The 19,668-nt window shown below is 40.4% G+C and overlaps 1 protein-coding gene and 1 non-coding gene across 3 annotated transcripts in view; both read left to right on the forward strand.

The window, feature by feature from the left end:
• Positions 1 to 19,611, forward strand: part of MAML2 (mastermind like transcriptional coactivator 2) — a 343,007-nt gene extending 323,396 nt beyond the window's left edge. Inside the window, exons 3-5 of one of the 2 annotated variants that reach the window (XM_025419195.3) lie at positions 6,409 to 6,612; positions 11,040 to 11,154; positions 15,192 to 19,611. In XM_025419195.3, the coding sequence (XP_025274980.3) occupies positions 6,409 to 6,612; positions 11,040 to 11,154; positions 15,192 to 16,207 (1,335 nt within the window). In that variant the 3' untranslated portion in view covers positions 16,208 to 19,611. The remainder of the gene's footprint in view (positions 1 to 6,408; positions 6,613 to 11,039; positions 11,155 to 15,191) is intronic. The other variant, XM_025419196.3, reaches the window with a different exon arrangement.
• Positions 2,185 to 2,314, forward strand: LOC112642190 (small nucleolar RNA SNORA11). Its single transcript, XR_003125097.1, has one exon. It is a non-coding gene; the product is annotated as a small nucleolar RNA SNORA11 (small nucleolar RNA).
• Positions 19,612 to 19,668: the final 57 nt, after the last annotated feature.

Below are 19,668 nucleotides of genomic sequence, written 5' to 3' on the forward strand. Positions count from 1 at the left end.
GTAATTCTAAAGACATAGCTTAATTATTGGCAGACCTTTATTAGAAGAATACAGATATGGTTTCATTGGCCTGGCCGTCCCGTGCTGGATTAAAAGAAGGATCAAGAAGCTTTAACCATATCTCAGCACTGGCATACTACTCTAACTCAGTGGCTTAACTACTAATACTATAACAGGACTTTAAACTCTCATACAGGGATCCCTGGGTGGCACAGCGGTTTAGCGCCTGCCTTTGGCCCAGGGCGCGATCCTGGAGACCCGGGATCGAATCCCACGTCGGGCTCCCGGTGCATGGAGCCTGCTTCTCCCTCTGCCTATGTCTCTGCCTCTCTCTCTCTCTCTCTGTGTGACTATCATAAATAAATTAAAAAAAAATTAAACTCTCATACACACACACACACACACAAATGTGAAAAACTGTAAGTGCATATTAAATGCAAATTTATATCAATCCAGGAGGATAGGATCAGAAGCCTATTTTGTAGGTTAGCATAAAATACTGTAATTTTATTGATAGAAAGAGAAAATAAACACACGCGTAAAATGAAAGATCATTAAAGTTCATGATTTTAACCAATCATATATGGCTATTATTAGCTGCCAAATCAGCCTTTAACTCTAGTTTCTCTAGAAAACTGGGTTTTCTGTCATGTAAAAGACTGCATTGATAGAAATGACCTAATTCATTTGCAATCTCACACACACACACACACACACACACACTCTTTCTTTCATCTACAGGCTTAGGATGTGCCATCCTAAGCTTGCGTCTTCACAAGCTCTAAGGAGACAATGAGTGTTGAAATAGAAAGAGATTGATTTCTAATAGGCCAGGTTCTCCATGGGCTGAATGGAAGGCAGAGTGAGGCTGAATATGCAAATCAAAGCCAACGCATCAGAGCAGATTTTTCTTTCAAAATATTTTATGTAATAAGGTTTGCACAACATCTTGGCAATGACAGCAAGCCTGTGTAAGAAGGTGTTTCGTGTTTCATAGCTAACATAAGGGCAAAAAAAATGTAGCAGCAGCCAACTATTACTTCAATCCTGACATGAAAGAATGTATATGGCAGAATATGTGGTAAAGCCCATTGGCCAGAAGCTACAAGGCTCAAAAACCCTGTACAAAATTCCAAAAGAGAGCTTATCTCTTATTTATATGCTTTGGTATTGTGAAGGAATGAAACTAAATTTAGCACAGTCCATCTGTTTGATTAGAGAGAGAAAGAGAGTTACATTTTCTTGGTATGCAGATCTTTTATAAATTTTAGAGGAGGCTAGGTTTCCAAATTTCCCTGGAAATTATTTTGAAGTTCACCAATTTTGCCAATGCCAAGCACTCTGCCCACCTCTTTCTCTTCAATTTTTCTTTCTAAATAATTTTTTTTAATCTCCAGGAAATAGAAAACTGCCTAGCATATAATAGATATTCAATAAAATTGTTGACTTCGTTAATGGACGGATGGATGCACAGGTGCACTAATTACTAATGCACTAGATTAGGCATTAGAAGATCTGGATTTTATTTTATTTTCTTTTTAAAGATGTTATTTATTTATCGTGAGAGACACAGACAGAGGCAGAGACATAGGCAGAGGGAGAAGCAGGCTCCTCACAGGGAGCCCGATGTGGGACTCGATCCCAGAATTCCAGAAGATCTAGATTTTAATCTTAAAGCACCAGTAGATATCATACCACCTAATGGAAATTGTTATGCATGCTATTTACTGCAGTAACTTTGAGTGAGGATGTACGTGGGGATGTGATGTGTGTATCTTAGACTCCTAGATCAACTATAAGCCAGAGATCTTTTTTTAAGGATTTTTAAAGATACATTTATTTATTTATTTATTTATTTATTTATTTGAGACGGGGGTGGGGGTGGGGCAGAGACCGAGGCAGAGGGAGAAGCAGACTCCATACAGGGAGCCTGATGTGAGACTCCATCCCAGGACCACGGGATCATGCCCTGAGTCAAAGGCTCAACCGCTGAGCCACCCAGGTGTCCCCAAGCCAGAGTTCTTAACCTCAAATGCCTACATGAACCAGGCAAGTAATAGAAATGAGGGAAATGGGCAGATATAATAAAATAAGAAATAGTGGGGACTGTGGCCCACTGGAGGGCAAAGTTTGTGTTTAAAATATGATGGGGAAAAAAAATAAAATAAAATATGATGGGAGCATGGGGTGTGCTCAGAGCAGGGAGCCTGAAGAAATGGCTCCTCTGTTTATAACACACCCAAGAGGAATCTGGGTTTGTTGTGACAAGAGGCACAAAATGTGTGGCCTTCCTATGAACAGACACCCTACACGTGTCCCACCTTGCATCTCCACATGTCTTCTGAATAGGACCAACAGCCTAAGGCTTTGTAGGCCTCAATCCTGGAGGCAGAAACCCTGGGAGTTGAGGCATGGGTGAGGTCCAAGACAGCCCACCCCTATCCCCCACCCTGTGCAGGCACTGGGACTGGAAAGGGGCCACCTGGAGCCAGTGGTGCAACAACAGATCTGCCTGGCTGGAAGCAAATGTTTATCATCCTCTCACACTGAGATACCTGGAATAAGAAGATTCCCAGTAGCAGCCCACCCAACTATGAATTCCTCTAGGGCCTGTGAGCCCTCCACAAGACCAGCAAGATGAACGTGCTGAGATTCATCACCCAGAATCAGGACTGAGACCCCCCAGAAGTGGAAGGCTCATTTATTGGAGGCTGTGATGATTCATTCAAGGCAATAGATGTGGAAATGGCTGAGGCACATGCCAGGGCCAAGATGAGGGCCCAGATGAACATTGAGGATGAAGCTCTGATTGGATGGTTGGAGCTGGGATGACATATGGGTGTAGCTTCTGACCTGGTAGGATGACAGAGATTTTAGCAGTCGCTGGGCTAGGATTCCCTTGGCTCCTGGGCCACATACCATCAGTACATTTTGAATGGCAACCATGCCAACAGGAGAGCTGCTTGGAGAGCTGGTATTAGCAGTGGCACCAGTGGTGTGGCCAACACCAGCTCCACCCTCCAGACCAGAAATGCTGCCAGGACAAGAAGAACAGCAACTTCTCCTGGATCCAACAGTTATGATCCAAAACTAGATCCAAAACTCACCATACCAGAGTACCTCCTCAGATCCCTTCTTACCACAGTACTCTGGGCAGCTTCTACCTGCCTATCCAGGATGGCACGCAAGATGAAACTGGCTTTGCCCTTCCTGTGTTTATTGTGTGCTTTTGTCCTGTTTTCATGTTTTTGCTATCAGTCTTACATTAACGTTGCAAAATTTTTAAAAAAGGTAAAATAAAATATTATGGGAGCAAAACACACCACATCTATGATCCAGGTACACTTATAGTGTAAGCATCTTCACAAAAAAAAATTTTTTTTTAAGATTGTATTTATTTAATTATGACAGACACACAGAGAGAGAGAGAGAGGCAGAGACACAGGCAGAGGGAGAAGCAGGCAGGCTCCATGTAGGGAGCCCGACATGGGACCTAATTCCGGGTCTCCAGGATCACACCCGGGGCCGAAGGTGGCGCCAAACCACCGGGCCATCGCGGCTGCCACAAACAATGTATCTCTGCCATTTACAAAATAATAAAGAAATAAGAAAAATATTAATTGCTAAAATTTAATCAAGTATCTAGAGTGCCTAGAACTGCTCTAAATTTCATCTGATTTAATTTTATGTCATTAATGTAATTACTTCTACTTTACAAATGAAGAAATTAAGGTGTAATACTTAGTCAATGCATATTGTCTGCTCTATTAATAAATAATCGGATATTAAGAAATAAAAGCAAGCACAGAAAAAAAGTCTTACGGCCCTGAACCAAGCCTCTAACCCTGGATGAAAGCAGCATCCTCCAAAAGACTTTCCATCAGAGAATGGCTCTCCGCTCCTCTTCCAACATCTCCAGGTAGGAGGATGAAGATCATTCTCTGGGCCCATCAGTAGCTCACTCTCCACAATGTAATGGAAACCTCTGCATTTCTGATAGAGTCCACACAGAACAGCTTTGTGCAATCTGGAAGGCCTATCTCCCTTACTTCCCAGTAGACAAACAAAACAGACTCTTGCTCCTGTGTGTTGAAATAACTCTAACAATTATGAGCAGCTGTCCTTATTAAGTGCTACTTCTGTGCTTAATATTATTGGCATTGTATTATTTCCACTCATTCTCACAGGGACCTCATGGAGTCAGTACTGTTCTGGTGCCCATTTTACAGATAAGGATACTGAGGCTCATAGAGGTAAATTAACTTCTCTGAGATCACACAGCTAATAAGTGCCGAAACTGGGATACAACTTAAAGCAGGCTTATCTGCAGAGCTCATGATCTTGTGTACTATGTTACCATGCCCACATCCCTAGTGACTTGTAGGACATGTAGGGGTGAACTTTCCTCTCCAAGAACCAAGATGGATTTAGCTTGGAGAGAACTGACTGGGCATTGCATGCAGAGGTGTTGGAGGATGACTATTTAAAGCCACATGGAGGATGTGCCTGCCTCAGAGCTCCCGTTATTTTTAGTTAACTGGTGAGGAGGACCGCCCCCCTCCCAGACCCTACAGCCTGCCCTTCTCCCCAACACACTCCCTTCCACATGCCTGTTGGAGGGTACTCATCTCTGCAGAATGTGCTCAATCCACACGTGCTCCATGGGCAGGTGGGTTTGCACAGCCCAAAAGTAGAAGCATCTTTTTCCCTCAACACTTCTTATCTTAGCTGAGAGACAATAGGTATGGTGATTGAGAAATAGAATTCTGGAGTCAGGCAGACCTGGCTTCCAGTCTTCCATCTGATGTCTGAGTTCAGGTTTCTCATCTGCAAATTTCAGATGATACTACTAGTTGTCGCTCATCATTTCGTTGGGAGGATTCAATGTGGTAAATCATGTGACACGTTGAGGACAGTGCCTGGCCTGTAATAAGGCTCAGTGCCTGGGCATCTTTAGAATTATTTTGTATCCCTTTGCTTTTGAGGTATTTGGTGAGCTCTGTAGCCCCAGAGACTACAGACACAAGGCCATATTTCCTGTTTCTCCAGGCTGTGGACTGGTAGCTTTTTTTTTTTTTTTAGTTTAGTAGATAGCTAAAGAAAAAAAAAATGAGATAAAAGGGAAGAGACTTCACAAATAGAGTATGTATGACTGCTTATGAGGCATCATGAGAGTTGCCTTATCTTTTTAATCTCTTGTAATTTCACACAGTCCAGATGGAGAATGGATTTTATTGCTCACATAATCCAATGTTTATCAAAGAGCATACTCTGAACCAATGAGTAGATTTGGTAGTAGTAGTAGAATTACCTGACCAGGGACCCAGTCTATAGCCTCAGAATTTCTGGAGCAAGTCCAGAGCATCGGTTTCCCCAGTGAATATCATCAAAGTGTGAGGAACCTTTGACTTTGTACTTGTATCATATCTAAGACTTGATTCTGTATTTTCTTCTATTTTTCTATGTAAGCATGCGATTTCTTCCTTAATTAGATACATTCTTCAAGGTGGGAAGAGTTCTTGTATCCCCAACAATGTGTATAGCTAGAATTTTCTTGTAAATCCAACAGTGTACAAGCCTAAACACATCATTGGGAACTCATGAAAACATTTTGCTAGGTTTAAGCTTTCTTCTCTACAAGGTCCTGACATGTCAGTGCCTTAAAATTGGTAGAGCCTTGGAGTTATAATGGCAATTCACTGATACCCAATATTACTAATATACAATGTTGAGTTTTTTTGGTTTTTTTTTTTTTAATGTTGAGTTTTTTTATCAGTACTTTATCATTGTTGGTTTGGTGTTCTTTTGCTGATTGATAGATAGATTGGAATTCCTGACTTACTGACCAGGGAGCAAAACTGACAAGTCTCTGAAAAGTGAAGTCCCTTCCAAGTTTCCAAAACAGAAACTCACAGGCCTTCCCGACTTATCACTGAAAGCTGGGCCCCTTCTGACCAAAGTTGTTATTCAACTTTTAAACATATGCACTGAAACATAATTTTTGTTGCAGGATCAGCAATGATATGTGCTAACTTTAAGGAAAAGGAAGAACTTGTTACTTTATGATGTGTTTGTTCCTGAGCAATTAAGAGGTTTGCCATATGTTTTTATGGTCGTTTCTTTGAGGTTCCATAAACACCTTCTGGAATGTGGAGGTTCCACCATCAGAGTCATATGGGAGCTTTTCCAGTGCCCTAATGTCATTAACCCAGCTGCTTTGGTTGCTGTAATGTGCATTTTTCCTCCTACATTTAAAAAGCAATTCTCTGATCTTCAACCCATTTAACCATGTTTGATCTTAACAAGATGAAAAAATGTTCGGAATCTAAGCTTATGATCTTTGTGCTACATTTTTCTTCTTTTAATTCACAGTAGCTTCCCCCCACCCCACCCCTTTCTCTTCTTTAGGATCAACACTCTGTGGTAGGCCAGAACACAGGCCCCAGTCCAAGTCCCAACCCCTGCTCAAATCCAAACACCGGAAGTGGTTACATGAACTCCCAGCAATCACTGTTGAATCAGCAGTTGATGGGAAAGAAACAGACTCTACAGAGGCAGATCATGGAGCAGAAGCAACACCTTCTCCTCCAGCAGCAGATGCTGGTTGATGCGGTAAAACTTTCTCATTTCTACTGCATGTTCCTATTGGCCTACCAGTGGGAATTCATTATTTCCCCTTTCTGTTCACTGCCCTTTGATCCATGCCTACTGAGGTGATAGCAACAAGAGTGTCTTGGCTGGAAGTGAAGCTAATTGTATACCTAAGTTAAAGCACTGCAGGAAAACAAAACAAAACAAAACAAAACAAAACCACTTACTTGATTTACCAGCTGCTGGACAGTTGGAATGCATGGCACCCCACCTACCCGGCCCTGCCCAGCCCAGGAATGTTAAGAACCACCAACATAGGCATTTGAATCAGGCAAAAGGAGACATTTTTGTGCTGCAGCCCTGATGGGTAGAAATAGTGGACAGAACTTAAATCAGCTGGAATCTAAACTGACTTTAGAGATAAAAGGAATTTCAACAACAGTTGTATAAAGCCAGCATGGAGTTTCAAAACTTAAGATTTGGCATTCCAAAATAAAGCATCTCAGAATGAGGGATGTTTGTAAAGAAAATTGAAGAGATAGTTCCAGCTTTGGCCATAGTTAAATGATCTTAAAGAAAGGCAAGGTGGTTATTTCACCAGCAGGACTCAGGCATCAGCCCTGCCTCACTGTTCATCTGCTCTCTCGTCCATGTCCTGGGACATACACTCAGGCCCTGGTCCAAGCACTTCCTGCCTCCAAACACAAGCCTCCTCTCCAAGTTTCATTCTCTCCCTTCAGATGATTTGGCCCAAATGAAAAAAAGGGTGGGGGCAGAGTTAGTCATCTCCAGGTTGAGGTTCCATAGAGGCAAGGTACCCAAAAATGTGAAAAACAAATTTAAAAATTTTGGTGCTTAAAGAGCTTTGTCATAAAAGTCTGAAATCTAGGCTGTGATAAGTGCTATAATTCATTCAGTAAATATTAACTGATTTACAGTGAGAAAACAGCTATAAATAAGATAGACCCAGTCTCTGTCCTTAAGGAGCTCAGAGCCCACAGGGATGTCAAATAAATAGGCAATTGTAAGGCATGTGATTAAATGCTAGAAATGGTCTCAGAGAGGAAGTTATGTCTACTGAAGATCTGAAATGTGATGGGGGAGAGAGGAGGCGGGTGTTCAGGCCAGAAGAACCAGCAGATTCAAAGACTCAGAGACAGTAACGTACACTACATATGATGTAGTATATGGAGGTAGAGGATAAGGAAGTAATAGGCAAGGAGGCCAGAGAGGAGAGGCCAGTGGATAGAGCTTGATAAATTACATCGTCTTAAAAACCGATGGAGAGAACTTAAAGGATTTTAAACAAGGAAACACCAGACTCAGATTTGCATTACAACAAAGTATGAACAGAGTAAGGGAAAATGTAATGGAAGAAAGATAAAATCAGCCCGGGGAGATTAAAGAGTCTCCCAGAAGAGGTAAAATTTGACTTTGACTTTGACCTTGAACACTGTAGGATTCTGATGGATAGAGTAAGTAAGGTCCTCCATTCCAGGTGAAGAGGGGTAAGACAACAAAAGTTATAGCCCAGGGGTATATTTGTTTGTGGGTTTGAGATTATATTCTGAAATATTTGATACACAATGAAAAGTGTAAATAGTAACATAATCATTATTTTTAAGGAATGACAAATGGAATAACTTTGGAGTCTAGAGCAGGTGAAAAATAGTGAGAAATGAATAAGGAATAGAAAGCAACAAATTTACGGGTGACCTGGAGTACTGCCCTAAGGTATAGGTGGAGGAGTGCCACTAACAGGATCACAAAGTGACACAACCAATTTCTTCTAAAAGTTATGTGTAAGTTATGAAAACTCTAGCTGTCCCACCAATCCCCTCTCTTCTTTTGATCTTCGCCAACCAAATAGCTCAGAAACAAGGGCAGTAGGAGAGAAAAACATACAATCCAAGATTCGGCACACTCTCATTATTCCCATCAGTACTTCTAGTGTGCTGAATTATAACATGCAGAGGTTGAATTTCTGGATTTTTCAGTTCTGATTAAAAGGCAAGGAAACCTGCCAGGAGGGTCGAGTCCTGGCAGTGGCCTAACTCTCATTGGGCCCCAGTTGAGTCACCACTGGGACAGGTGCAAAGGGCAGTGGCATAAGCTGTGAGAGATGAATGAGAATGGAATTGCTGTTTTTGTGATTTTTATAAACCATTCACATTTCTCTTTGTTTGGACACCATTGAGAGTGCCTGTGCTTTTTAGCATATCCAGGAAGAAACAGTCTTTGATATGGCTTTACATTAGCATATGCTTTGTAGTCATTTCCAGTCAGTTGGCAAGGCCAGAAAGGCGCCTAAATAGAGACATTTTCTCATGAAAGTGCGTTATCCTTACTCCCACCAATGAAGCACAACAGGAGATGAGTAGTATGTAACACTGTGGGCATCATAATAACCAACACATTTTGTGCACCTTCTGTGTGCCAGGCACCATGCCAAGCTTTCACAGAGGTAAAGGATTAGTCCTTACAATTGGAGTACTAGGAAGGTCCTAGAAGTATCTACAGTTCACATTTTGAGATGGCAAAACTGAAGCAGGACAGGACAGTCAACAGAGATTACTTCTCTAATAGGTTTTCAGGTCCAAGTGATCGGGTTGAATTATTGGGTCCAAGATCATAAAACATTAGCTGATAAGTTTAATTTCAGGTTGCACAGAAGTAGTCTCAGGGATGGCCTGTGAGATTACACTTACACAGAATGGGAGTGTCATCCTCTTGCATAGGATGGGAATGGGAGCAATCTGCTTTCCATGTTGGAGTCTGGTCTTTGCTATTCCTCAGACTCAAGTGACAACATGGCAGTTCCATGATAGTCCATAGGCAAGGCCATTGAATGTAATTCATCTATGAACAAGCAGTTCAAGAAACTAAAGTTTCTAGAGATGTATTGTTAACTCTTTGGACAACCTAATTTAGCCTTCAGGGAAATAAAGTCAGTAAGTAGATTAAATATATATAAAAATAAGTTCAGATTTGAGATCTAGTCTTTAATCAGGAACCAAGGGCCTGATGCTGTCTTGTGTGTGTGCGTGTGTGTGAAGAGAGAGAGACACACACACACATGCACATATTCACAAACCCTGTTTTCTGCAATATAAACAGCAGAGGGATGCCTGGGTGGCTCAGAGGTTGAGCGTCTGTCTTTGGCTCAGGGCATGATCCTGGAGTTCCGGGTTTGACTCCCACATTGGGCTCCCTGGAGGGAGCCTACTTCTCCCTCTGCCTGTGTTTCTGCCTCTCTCTCTCTGTCTCTCGTGAATAAATAAACAAAATCAAAAATATATATATATATATGTATATATAAACAGCAGAAACACCTAGTTACATAAGAAAAAAATGATACATGTTTTTGAAAAAGAGAAGAATTCAGAAAGTCCCGTGCTTGGCAAAAAAATCAAAACTGTCAGCTTGCACAATAGTTTACAACAGGAATGGTTGAACATCACCACATTTGGGTTCATGGAACATCTCAAGCTGTTTCTGAAACATTTAGGGTTTGGGCAAAACCATAAAGACTTTCACCAACCACTTTTTTCCTTAATTTGTCAACCCATATTTAAAAGAAATGTAATCCATATGTTTCTGATTCATTTACACTTAGCTCATCAAAATTGTGTTTTACATGAATTACTTGATGGCCCAAAACCCGTGAGTTTTTCAATTTTTTTTTTTTTTTTTAGAAACAAGAATTTGAACTTGGTTTGTTGTTTTAAGGGCATTTTTTTTTCTTCATAGTAGATTTGTTCTAGTTAGAAAGCTCAGGAAATTGAGAAATACATGATTTAAGTGGGATCTGAGGTAGCCAGTGCACATTTGACATCCATCTAATTTATCCATCTATCTTTACAAAGTTTTCTATTTATTGACTTTTCTAGAATTATATTGTTCTCTGTCTACCTGTGTCAGTTATGTTTATCTTTGAAAATGGAGGTTGGGATCCCTGGGTGGCACAGCAGTTTGGCGCCTGCCTTTGGCCCAGGGCGCGATCCTGGAGACCCGGGATCGAGTCCCACGTTGGGCTCCCGGTGTATGGAGCCTGCTTCTCCCTCTGCCTGTGTCTCTGCCTCTCTCTCTCTCTCTCTCTCTCTGTGTCTCTCATGAATGAATGAATAAATAAATAAAATCTTAAAAAAAATCATACGAATTTAGCTCTCACTGAAATCTAATTGCAAAATAAAATGAGATTAGCTCCTAGACTCAAAACACATGCTAAGAGTTAAAGAGTGGTAAAAATTATACTTCCAGGCAGGAAATTCATTGAAATTGAAAAGACCGGTCTCTGAAGTAAGACTAGTATAGTAAATAAAGTCCATGATTTGCAACTATTGCTATAAAATTGTTCACTGTCTTATTTTTTTAAATGACAGTCTATAAATGTTTACAAGTGGGTAAGTGAGCATGCCACTTAATATGTTTTCATTTGTGTTTTCCAGGAGAAAATAGCTCCACAGGATCAGATAAATAGACATTTGACAAGGCCACCCCCAGATTACAAAGACCAAAGAAGAAGCGCGGGCAGTATGCAGCCGACTGCTGCTCAGTATTCTGGTGAGTGTTCTTAAAAATCAGTAAAAATCATAACTGCAGAAGAAAAAAACTTCAGTTTTTAACATTTCCTCCTCTCCCTGCCTCATATGGAAATGTCACATCTTTCTTAAATCTTGCACTAGTTCCCATTTAACTTTCAGATCAAGACTGAAGTTGAGTGTTTTTAGTCCTTTCATCATTTCTTGCTGATTCTTGTCCTCTCTCTATTCACATTCACATATTTTACTGCCCTCCAAATTACCTCTGAGAGCTCAAGAGAGTTTAAATTTTTTCTATCTTCTTAGTTTGACCATTCTTTTCCCAGCAAGGTATCCTGACTCAAATCATGTAAGGTAAGCAAACATTCTTCCCTCTTAGAATTTTCATTAAGCCCAATCTTGTCTCCACTTTTGGGCTTATAAGAGACAGATAGTCCTGACACCAAGACATCATTGGAAAGCAAATGACATCTTTATGAAGTCTCTCAAAAACTCACAGGTTGATTGCATTTAAGATCCAAAGTAAAGCTTTTTAGTAGGTCACTCAACATTACATGGGTAGTAGGCATTACCTCTAAAATCTCTCTCCTCCTACTCCCTGAACCCTAAAGGAACTTCTCCCAGACCTAACCTAGACTGTCCCTGCCTTCTGTTTAGTACCTTTCTGTGCTTTCTCATGTAAATTAAGTTTATCCTCTATTTTTCCAAGTTCTCCCTGATTTATCTGTTACCTTCATCCATCCACAAAGCCATACAGAAGAGCCTCTAAAAAAAGGAAGGGCTAGGAGTATTCCTGTTTTTAAAATATTTTCTGGTCCTGTTGTGCTTAGCTATAACTATGTTGTTCTAATGTATTTAAACTCTTTCAAATGTACCGGACTGCCTCTCGCCACTAAAATTAGGAATGGGATGTATACATTCCACTCTCTAAGATTATTTTGTCTTAGGCTGAAAATTGGATTCTCTATTTGATTCTGTCCTCAACGTGGCTGAAAGACAAGGTGGAGGTTCATTTGGAACATGGTTCTTGCACCATGGCCTATCAGTAGGTTTAGGGGAGGCTAGGAGCCCTTTGAAATATTATACAAAATTCACAGTGGATGTTTGGGCTTTTCTTTCCCATTCACAGAAAAGAATCTCAAGGATAGCAGTCTCAGGCTGATGTTGTGGCTGTACTGTGTTGTCAGGGATCCAGGCTTCTTTTGTCTTTCTGCTCCACCTTCTTTAGCATGCACCTTCCACCCTAAAGGTTGCCTTGTGACCACCACACTGCCATCCTTCACATCAGTATTCCAGATAGAATGGCAAAAGAAGGGAAAAGGGAGAATGTCTTCCCAAATGAGTCAGAATCTCTTTTCAAAATAGGTTTCTTGAGGGGCGCCTGGGTGGCTCAATTGGTAAAGCATCTGCCTTCAGCTCAGGTCATGATCATGACAGGTCATGATCCCAGACATTCCTCTCTCTTGGAATTTGCATTAAGCCCAATCCTCTTGTCACCACTTTTGGGCTCATAAGAGACAAATTAAGACCCGCATCAGGCTCCCTGCTCAGCAGGGAACCTGCTTCTCCCTCTCCCTCTGCTGCTCCCCCTGCTTGTGAGCCCTCTCTCTCAAATACCTAAAGTCTTTTTTAAAAAATAGATTTCTTAGACTCACACCTAATAACTTCTACCTTTAGCTGGAATTTATTCATGTGGACCCCTCCATCACTGAGGAAGTTTGGGAAATGTGATTTTTCAGCTGGGCACATTGCTGCAAAATCAGGGGCCCGTTTCTAAGGCAGACAGGGAGGATGGCTACTTCATAGGCACTGGCAAGCCACTTTCACAGTGCAAATGGGGATCTTCTTAAGGGAGGGATCCTTGGCAACCAATTGCTGCCCCAAGTGGGTAAGAGCCACTATTCAAGAGCATCATACTTCCCATGTCCTTCTGAGGATGAAATAAGCAACAAGCACAGCACAAACTTTTTTATCATTTTTTACTTTAATCTCAATGCAGTAATGATCACCTTGTCCAGATGTTAATATCAGGAATGATGTATGAAAAGCACATGGTACAATTTTTACCACCTATTAGGAATGTTCAAATATGAACTGATCGATATCCATGATCTTTATGGAAATCCTCTCTACTGTGGTTGTTTAAAACTATTTGCTCTCTTCATAAACCTACTCAGGGCATATTGTCAAAACAGAGGGTACCTAGAGTGAATGACTTTTTAAAACCTCTAAATTTTTTCTCGTAGCAGTTTCATAGTGTCTATTTCCTTATGGTGAAACCTTTAGATCCCAAGATGGTGTTGCTTACCATCATCAGCTGTGTGTCAATTCCCTACAATTCAAGCATCTCCTGTGTGACTCTGATCCCTCTTTATCAAACTCTTACTACCCTACTGGTGCAGGGGTCTGTGCTCAGTCTGGACATACAAGGAGATACAAGAGACTGCTCTTGCCTACTATGGGTATGTAGTCTAGTGGGAGGCATTTAAAAACAGATAGCAAGGATTTCAGTCTATCAGGCTGTGTGCCATGCTAGCTCTCCCCAAGCCAGGGGGGGTTCCCTAGGGCTACAACTACAGCCATGTTCTTCTCATGCAGAGCTATTCTGATGTTTCTATGTGTGTCTAATTCTTGTTTCTTAGTACTTCTGATTCTCTGAGATTCCCTGTATCTGTGCAGGGAGAGTACTTTGAAAGAAGACCTTTTTCCAAATTATAGATTTGCGTATCTAATTTATTCATTCATTTGATATTAATTGAATACCTACTTTGCACCATCCACTAAGAGAATACGACAGTGAACAAATGAATCAAAAATATTTTCCCCTATGGAACTTAATAATCTACTGGACGCTTATTTTTATCTTTCTGGTATTCCATTTTGCTTCTCAAGATGTCTTCCCATGATGACTTTCACCTGCCCAAATCAGGAAGATTTTAAAGTGCTGATTAATTGCTATTTGATATGGTGAGCCTCCCTATTTGGCAGCCTATGATTGATGGTTCCACTTTGAGGTTCCATGGATTTCCCAATACAAAAGCAAAGTGCTAAATGAAAACATCAAAGAGCAAATCCTGCTGGAAAGAGCAGTCTGGAATATCAGGCAAAGCTCAGTGAGGGGCTTAGACCTTGGCCTGGGTTTTGAAGAAGAAGTAGTGCTTGGCCAGTTAAGAAGGGCATCATATGATAGGGAAATAGCCTGAATAAATGTGGCTCATGGTATGTGGATAATGATGCAATAGTAACTAAACCTCTTGGAGTAGAGGGTTTTCCACATAGAAATCATCACTGGAGCATGGACACCTTGAGTTCCAGATGTTTAAAGAGATGGGAATTTACCCTTCGGACCTTTGGGGGCCACGCATGGAAGCCCCTTGAATAGGGGTGATGCAGATGAATAACTGGAAATGATTTTCAAGGCCATAGGTTTGGAATATTAATCTAGTAGCCATGTATAGGATTCATCCACACTTTTTTATTTGGACACGAGGTAACCAGTAGCATGGATTTCACGACAGCTGGTTCATCAAAATTGTAGTCTTCAGTCTTGAAATAGAGTAAAGGTAATTCAAAATGAAAGAAAGAGGGGCACCTGGGTGGGTCAGTGGTTAAGCGTCTGCCTTTGGCTTAGGTCATGATTCCAGAGTCCTGTGATCAAGTCCTGCATCAGGCTCCCTGCATGGAGCCTGCTTCTCCCTCTGCCTGTGTCTCTGCCTCTCTCTATGTCTCTTATGAATAAATAAATAAAATCTTTTTTTAAAAAAGAAAGATTAACTATCATGACTCCAGAAGAGAAAGAAAGTAAAACCTAAAAACTAGATCCATTTTATTGTAGCCTTCTTTTTATGACATGTAGACTCTTGACTAAGGGATGACCTAGGTAATACTTCTTTCCAGAAGCTGTCTTACTTCTTTTATATAAAATGCTGTGATGATTATTTCTCTTTATTTGTTCTTACACCTGAAAACAGCTTCAGAACTGATAAGTTATTGCAAATTGCTCTGAAAGAGGAGATAACCTATGGGTGTAAACTAATATAAATATCTTCTTTTTCTTAGGTGGCTCATCAACAGTAAGTTTAAACTCCAACCAGGCTTTGGCAAACCCAGTTTCCACACATACCATTTTGACTCCGAACTCCAGCCTCCTGTCTACTTCCCATGGGACGAGAGTACCATCATTACCCACAGCAGTTCAGAATATGGGGATGTATGGAAATCTGCCTTGCAGCCAACCTGGTACATACAGCGTCACTTCAGGAGTCAACCAGTTGACCCAACAGAGAAACCCAAACCAACTGATAGCAAATCAAAACAACCCTCTGATGCCACGGCCCCCTACCTTAGGAGCAAGTAATAATAATAGCGTGGCCACTTTTGGAGCAGGACCTGTTAGCAATTCACAACAATTAAGACCAAATTTAACCCATAGCATGGCAAGCGTGCCAGCACAGAGAACATCAAATGTGATGATCACATCCAGCACAACAGCACCAAACTGGGCCTCTCAAGAAGCAACCACCAAACAACAGGAAGCTCTGAAGTCCACGGCAGTCCGCTTCCCCACGGGTACACCTGCAGCCTATACTCCAAACCAGTCACTGCAACAGGCAGTAGGCAGCCAGCAGTTTCCCCAGAGGGCAGTGGCTCCCTCTAATCAGTTAACACCAGCAGTGCAAATGAGACCCATGAACCAAATGAGCCAGACATTAAATGAACAAACCATGGGTCCACTCAGAAGTCTAAATCTCAGACCCAATCAGCTAAGCACACAAATGTTGCCTAATTTGAACCAGTCAGGAACAGGGTTGAATCAGTCGAGGACAGGCATGAGCCAGCCGCCATCCCTGACCTCGAGCAATTTTCCTTCACCCAACCAAAGTTCCAGGGCTTTTCAAGGCACTGACCATGGCAGTGACTTAGCTTTTGACTTTCTCAACCAGCAAACTGATAACATGGGCCCTGCCCTCAATAGTGACGCTGATTTCATTGATTCTTTATTGAAGACAGAGCCTGGTAACGATGACTGGATGAAAGACATCAATCTTGATGAAATCTTGGGAAACAATTCCTAAAGAACAGGGAGACAGTTAACAAACTCCACGTACTAAAAGGCAGTATTTTACAAGGACTCTGGAAAGGCCAAACTTTGACTTTTAGTTGGACCGCGTGAAGATGCCTTGGCTTAAATGTGGAAGCAGAAAATAACTGTAGTGCTTGGTTCACATGCTTGTTTTAAATCTCAAACCTGAAAGTAAAATATTGGGATCACTTTTCCCCATCTAAACTCCAGGACACAGTATCCAGTTTACCCAAACAGAAATGATGTTGATGTGTAATTAGTTATGTAAAATAGGCTTCCCAAGCTCCTTTCCTCCCTGAGAGAAAAGTGATAGAGATTGTAGCTTGTTAAACCCCATGTCATCCAGAGGCACTAATTCCAAGCAACAAGCAACAAATTCCTGAATTTGCTCTGACAGATATAACTGTGGCTTTTATCTTCCCACTCTATCTTTTCATTTAGTTTTCCTGAAACTTCCAGGGTAAGCTGAAATGTTGTAAGTTTGTTTGGAGGAACCAAACAGTCTCCTAAGTAGAGGAAAGCCAGAGAAACTAGAGACATCCAGTGGATCATAGAATTTCTCCCCCAGATTCACTTCTCACTTTGTCAGTTTTCCCCCATATGCCATACTTTAGCAACATGCTGTGTCTAGTGAGGAAACAAGATAGCAGAGCTATCCAATTTTATTTGGGCTTCCACAACCAGTTTCTGAATCCATTTCCAAGTCTTAGATACAATCACAAACTGTCCTAATCATACTGAAATATAAGGGCATACTTGTCCACATCAGATTTTACTATTTAAAAAAGAAAACATCCCACTGGATGTTGCTACGAGGGAGATTTATCCAGGCACAAATAACTTGGGGTGTTGCTTATTGCAATGATGCCTGCTGGTTAGTTCCCATGCTGAGTGAAGTAGAGCCTTGTCTTCCCTGCTTCCCTTGATGGCCAGAGATTGATTTGTAAGAAAACTGAGGTAAAAAAAGGTATCTTGTTTGGATTGGAGATAAGAAACAGAAGATCAGGCAGGACAAGAAATGGTGGGTATGGTTGGGTACAAATCTGTTTCATAGGGTTTGAAGGAAAGCATAATTGAGAGAGAAAACAATCTGTCCCAATTGGGGCATATTTGGGTAATCAGCTAAATAGAATGTGATCTATTCCAGTAGCAATGGATTCATTCTTTGCTCCCTGATGTGATATATCTTTAGCACATTCTAGATGGACACTGCATATCAGCTTCTCGCCTTCAGGGCTGAGCACTGTATCAAAGAAAGAGTTTCCCTTGAGTCACATCACCGCAGTGCCCACACACAGATCAGCTGTAAAATGGGGAGGACGTGTGCTGATTTGGAAGGGATACAAAGCATCACTATCATTTTCCTCATTATGGAAGAACCTAGGTTATCTTCAGCCTTTTTAGTTATATGCCCACAGATTCAATTATCAAATGTAATTTAACTGAACTTGTTTAAGAACTCTTTAAATGTCTGTTCTAAAAAGATGATATTTTGAGAGTTCTCCAAAGCCCTCTCAATCTTTAAAACGTCTAGAAGCACTCTCTTTCTTTTACATAATACCAACGTCACTGGCCCAGAATCTTTCCTGTGCTAGGTTGTAAATATGAATAAATTACTTGTTTTGTAAACTTTTGTAAAGAATATTTTGGTAGAAAGACTTAAAACATATTCTTTGGGTTATATTTATACATATGTGAAATAAATATACTATCAAAAGGTTATATTTTATACAAAAAGTAAATTGTTACCTTTTGTATGCTAATATACAAAGTTTTGTATAATATGATGGTTTATTTTTAGCTCTACACTTACACCGTAAGAAGTCAAGTGGGAACTTTTGAAAACTATCAAGAGGCTTGTTAGACAAATTTATATTCTGAAACCTCAATAAGAAAGCATTCCAGGTTTCAATTTTTTTTTTCCACTCCCAAATTATTTTTTAAACCCATAGTTCTTGTGTCTTATTTGATTATACTGCTGTGCACATTGTATTGGTTATTGTTGCATGTGGTCTACTGTGTGTTTTCCCATTTTATAAAACAGTGTTTCTCCATGCAAAAAAAAGGAAAAAAAATGTACATATAAACACTTTTATTTTATGACTCCTCCATGTTACTGTATATATTTGCCAGCACTTCCTAGTTACACTCTTGTGATTCAGCTTATTTTTATCCTAACATAAATAGTATGTTTTGTAGTAGCTATCAAATTTAAGAGATAAAGCAATCAGAATGTTTGGATTTTCTTCTATCTTAATGTGAATTTCATAATTAATGTCTATTTATTCAGCTATTCATTAAAATACAGGATTCTTTGGGAAAAAAATGGTGTAGTCTATAGTTTCTGTTTTGGGGCAGCCTGTTACCAAAGATGACATAATTTTCCTGAAAGCTGAGATAATGACAATTTGATAGACAGAATGTAGCCAAAACTTTAAGATTTACAACATAAAAGCTATTGGAATCCAATCTCCCATTTATAGAGATACTGGACTACTTAATTGTTGGCATTGTTTATCATTCTGACATATTATACAGGAGGTAGAAGTCATTTTTCTTTTTCTTTTTTTTTATTCAAAGGCTAGAAAGCAGTTTAGGCAAATAAGTCATTCTTGGCTTTGTGTTAAGCCCAATGAAGATAAATAACCTTGCTCTAAGTGAACGCACTAATATTACTTGCATTACTGTAACTGTACCCATAACTGTAAAGATTTTAAGTTGTAAAACAAGTATTTTGTATTGTATGTAATTTCACGTGTTAAAAAATAGTTTTTAAAACTTCAGAAGTGGTTCTCTTGTATGAAATCAGACTTTCAGTCACTGACAATATTGTTGCTATTATCACAGGAAGTTCTGAGAACTACTAATAGTGATGGGCAGATTGATTCTCTGGGAAGCTTCTCCTACTAGTAAAATGCTGTCTTGTCTCCTTTCAATGTTCCTGAGTTCACTTAGAAGGTTTGTATTAAAATCCTATATACATGCACAGCACTACTACTGAATAAGCACTCTCTAGTGCTCAGGCATGGTGGGCCTTTGCCTGGGCGACTGTTTGGGCCAGTCTGAGTGAACTGGGGGCCAGGTAAACACAGCCTCACTGAGCCTATTTACACATTCCTTCTTGAGAGTCAAAGAGGTTAAAAAAAAAGATGGGAGGAGGCAATGGGAGCACTTCTCACCAAATGTTCTTGCTCCCTTGTTGAAATATGTTGCTGGGGTTTCATTGTCCCTTCCCCCTCTGCCAGAAAGATGTGTGGCATTATCCTTTTAATTCATGTTATTAACGGAGCAATAATAAAATTGACATTTTATATGGTCGCTGTCACTGACTCTGGAAAGTTCAATAGTAAACAAATGAAAACATCGATAAAAATAAATAAAATATAAACAAATTAAGAGGAAGAACTGTGCAATTCTAAAATTACCTATGAATCCTAGTGTGTACCCATGGAA

The sequence above is a fragment of the Canis lupus genome, chromosome 21 (genome assembly GCF_003254725.2).
Source record: "Canis lupus dingo isolate Sandy chromosome 21, ASM325472v2, whole genome shotgun sequence".
Taxonomy (NCBI): domain Eukaryota; kingdom Metazoa; phylum Chordata; class Mammalia; order Carnivora; family Canidae; genus Canis; species Canis lupus.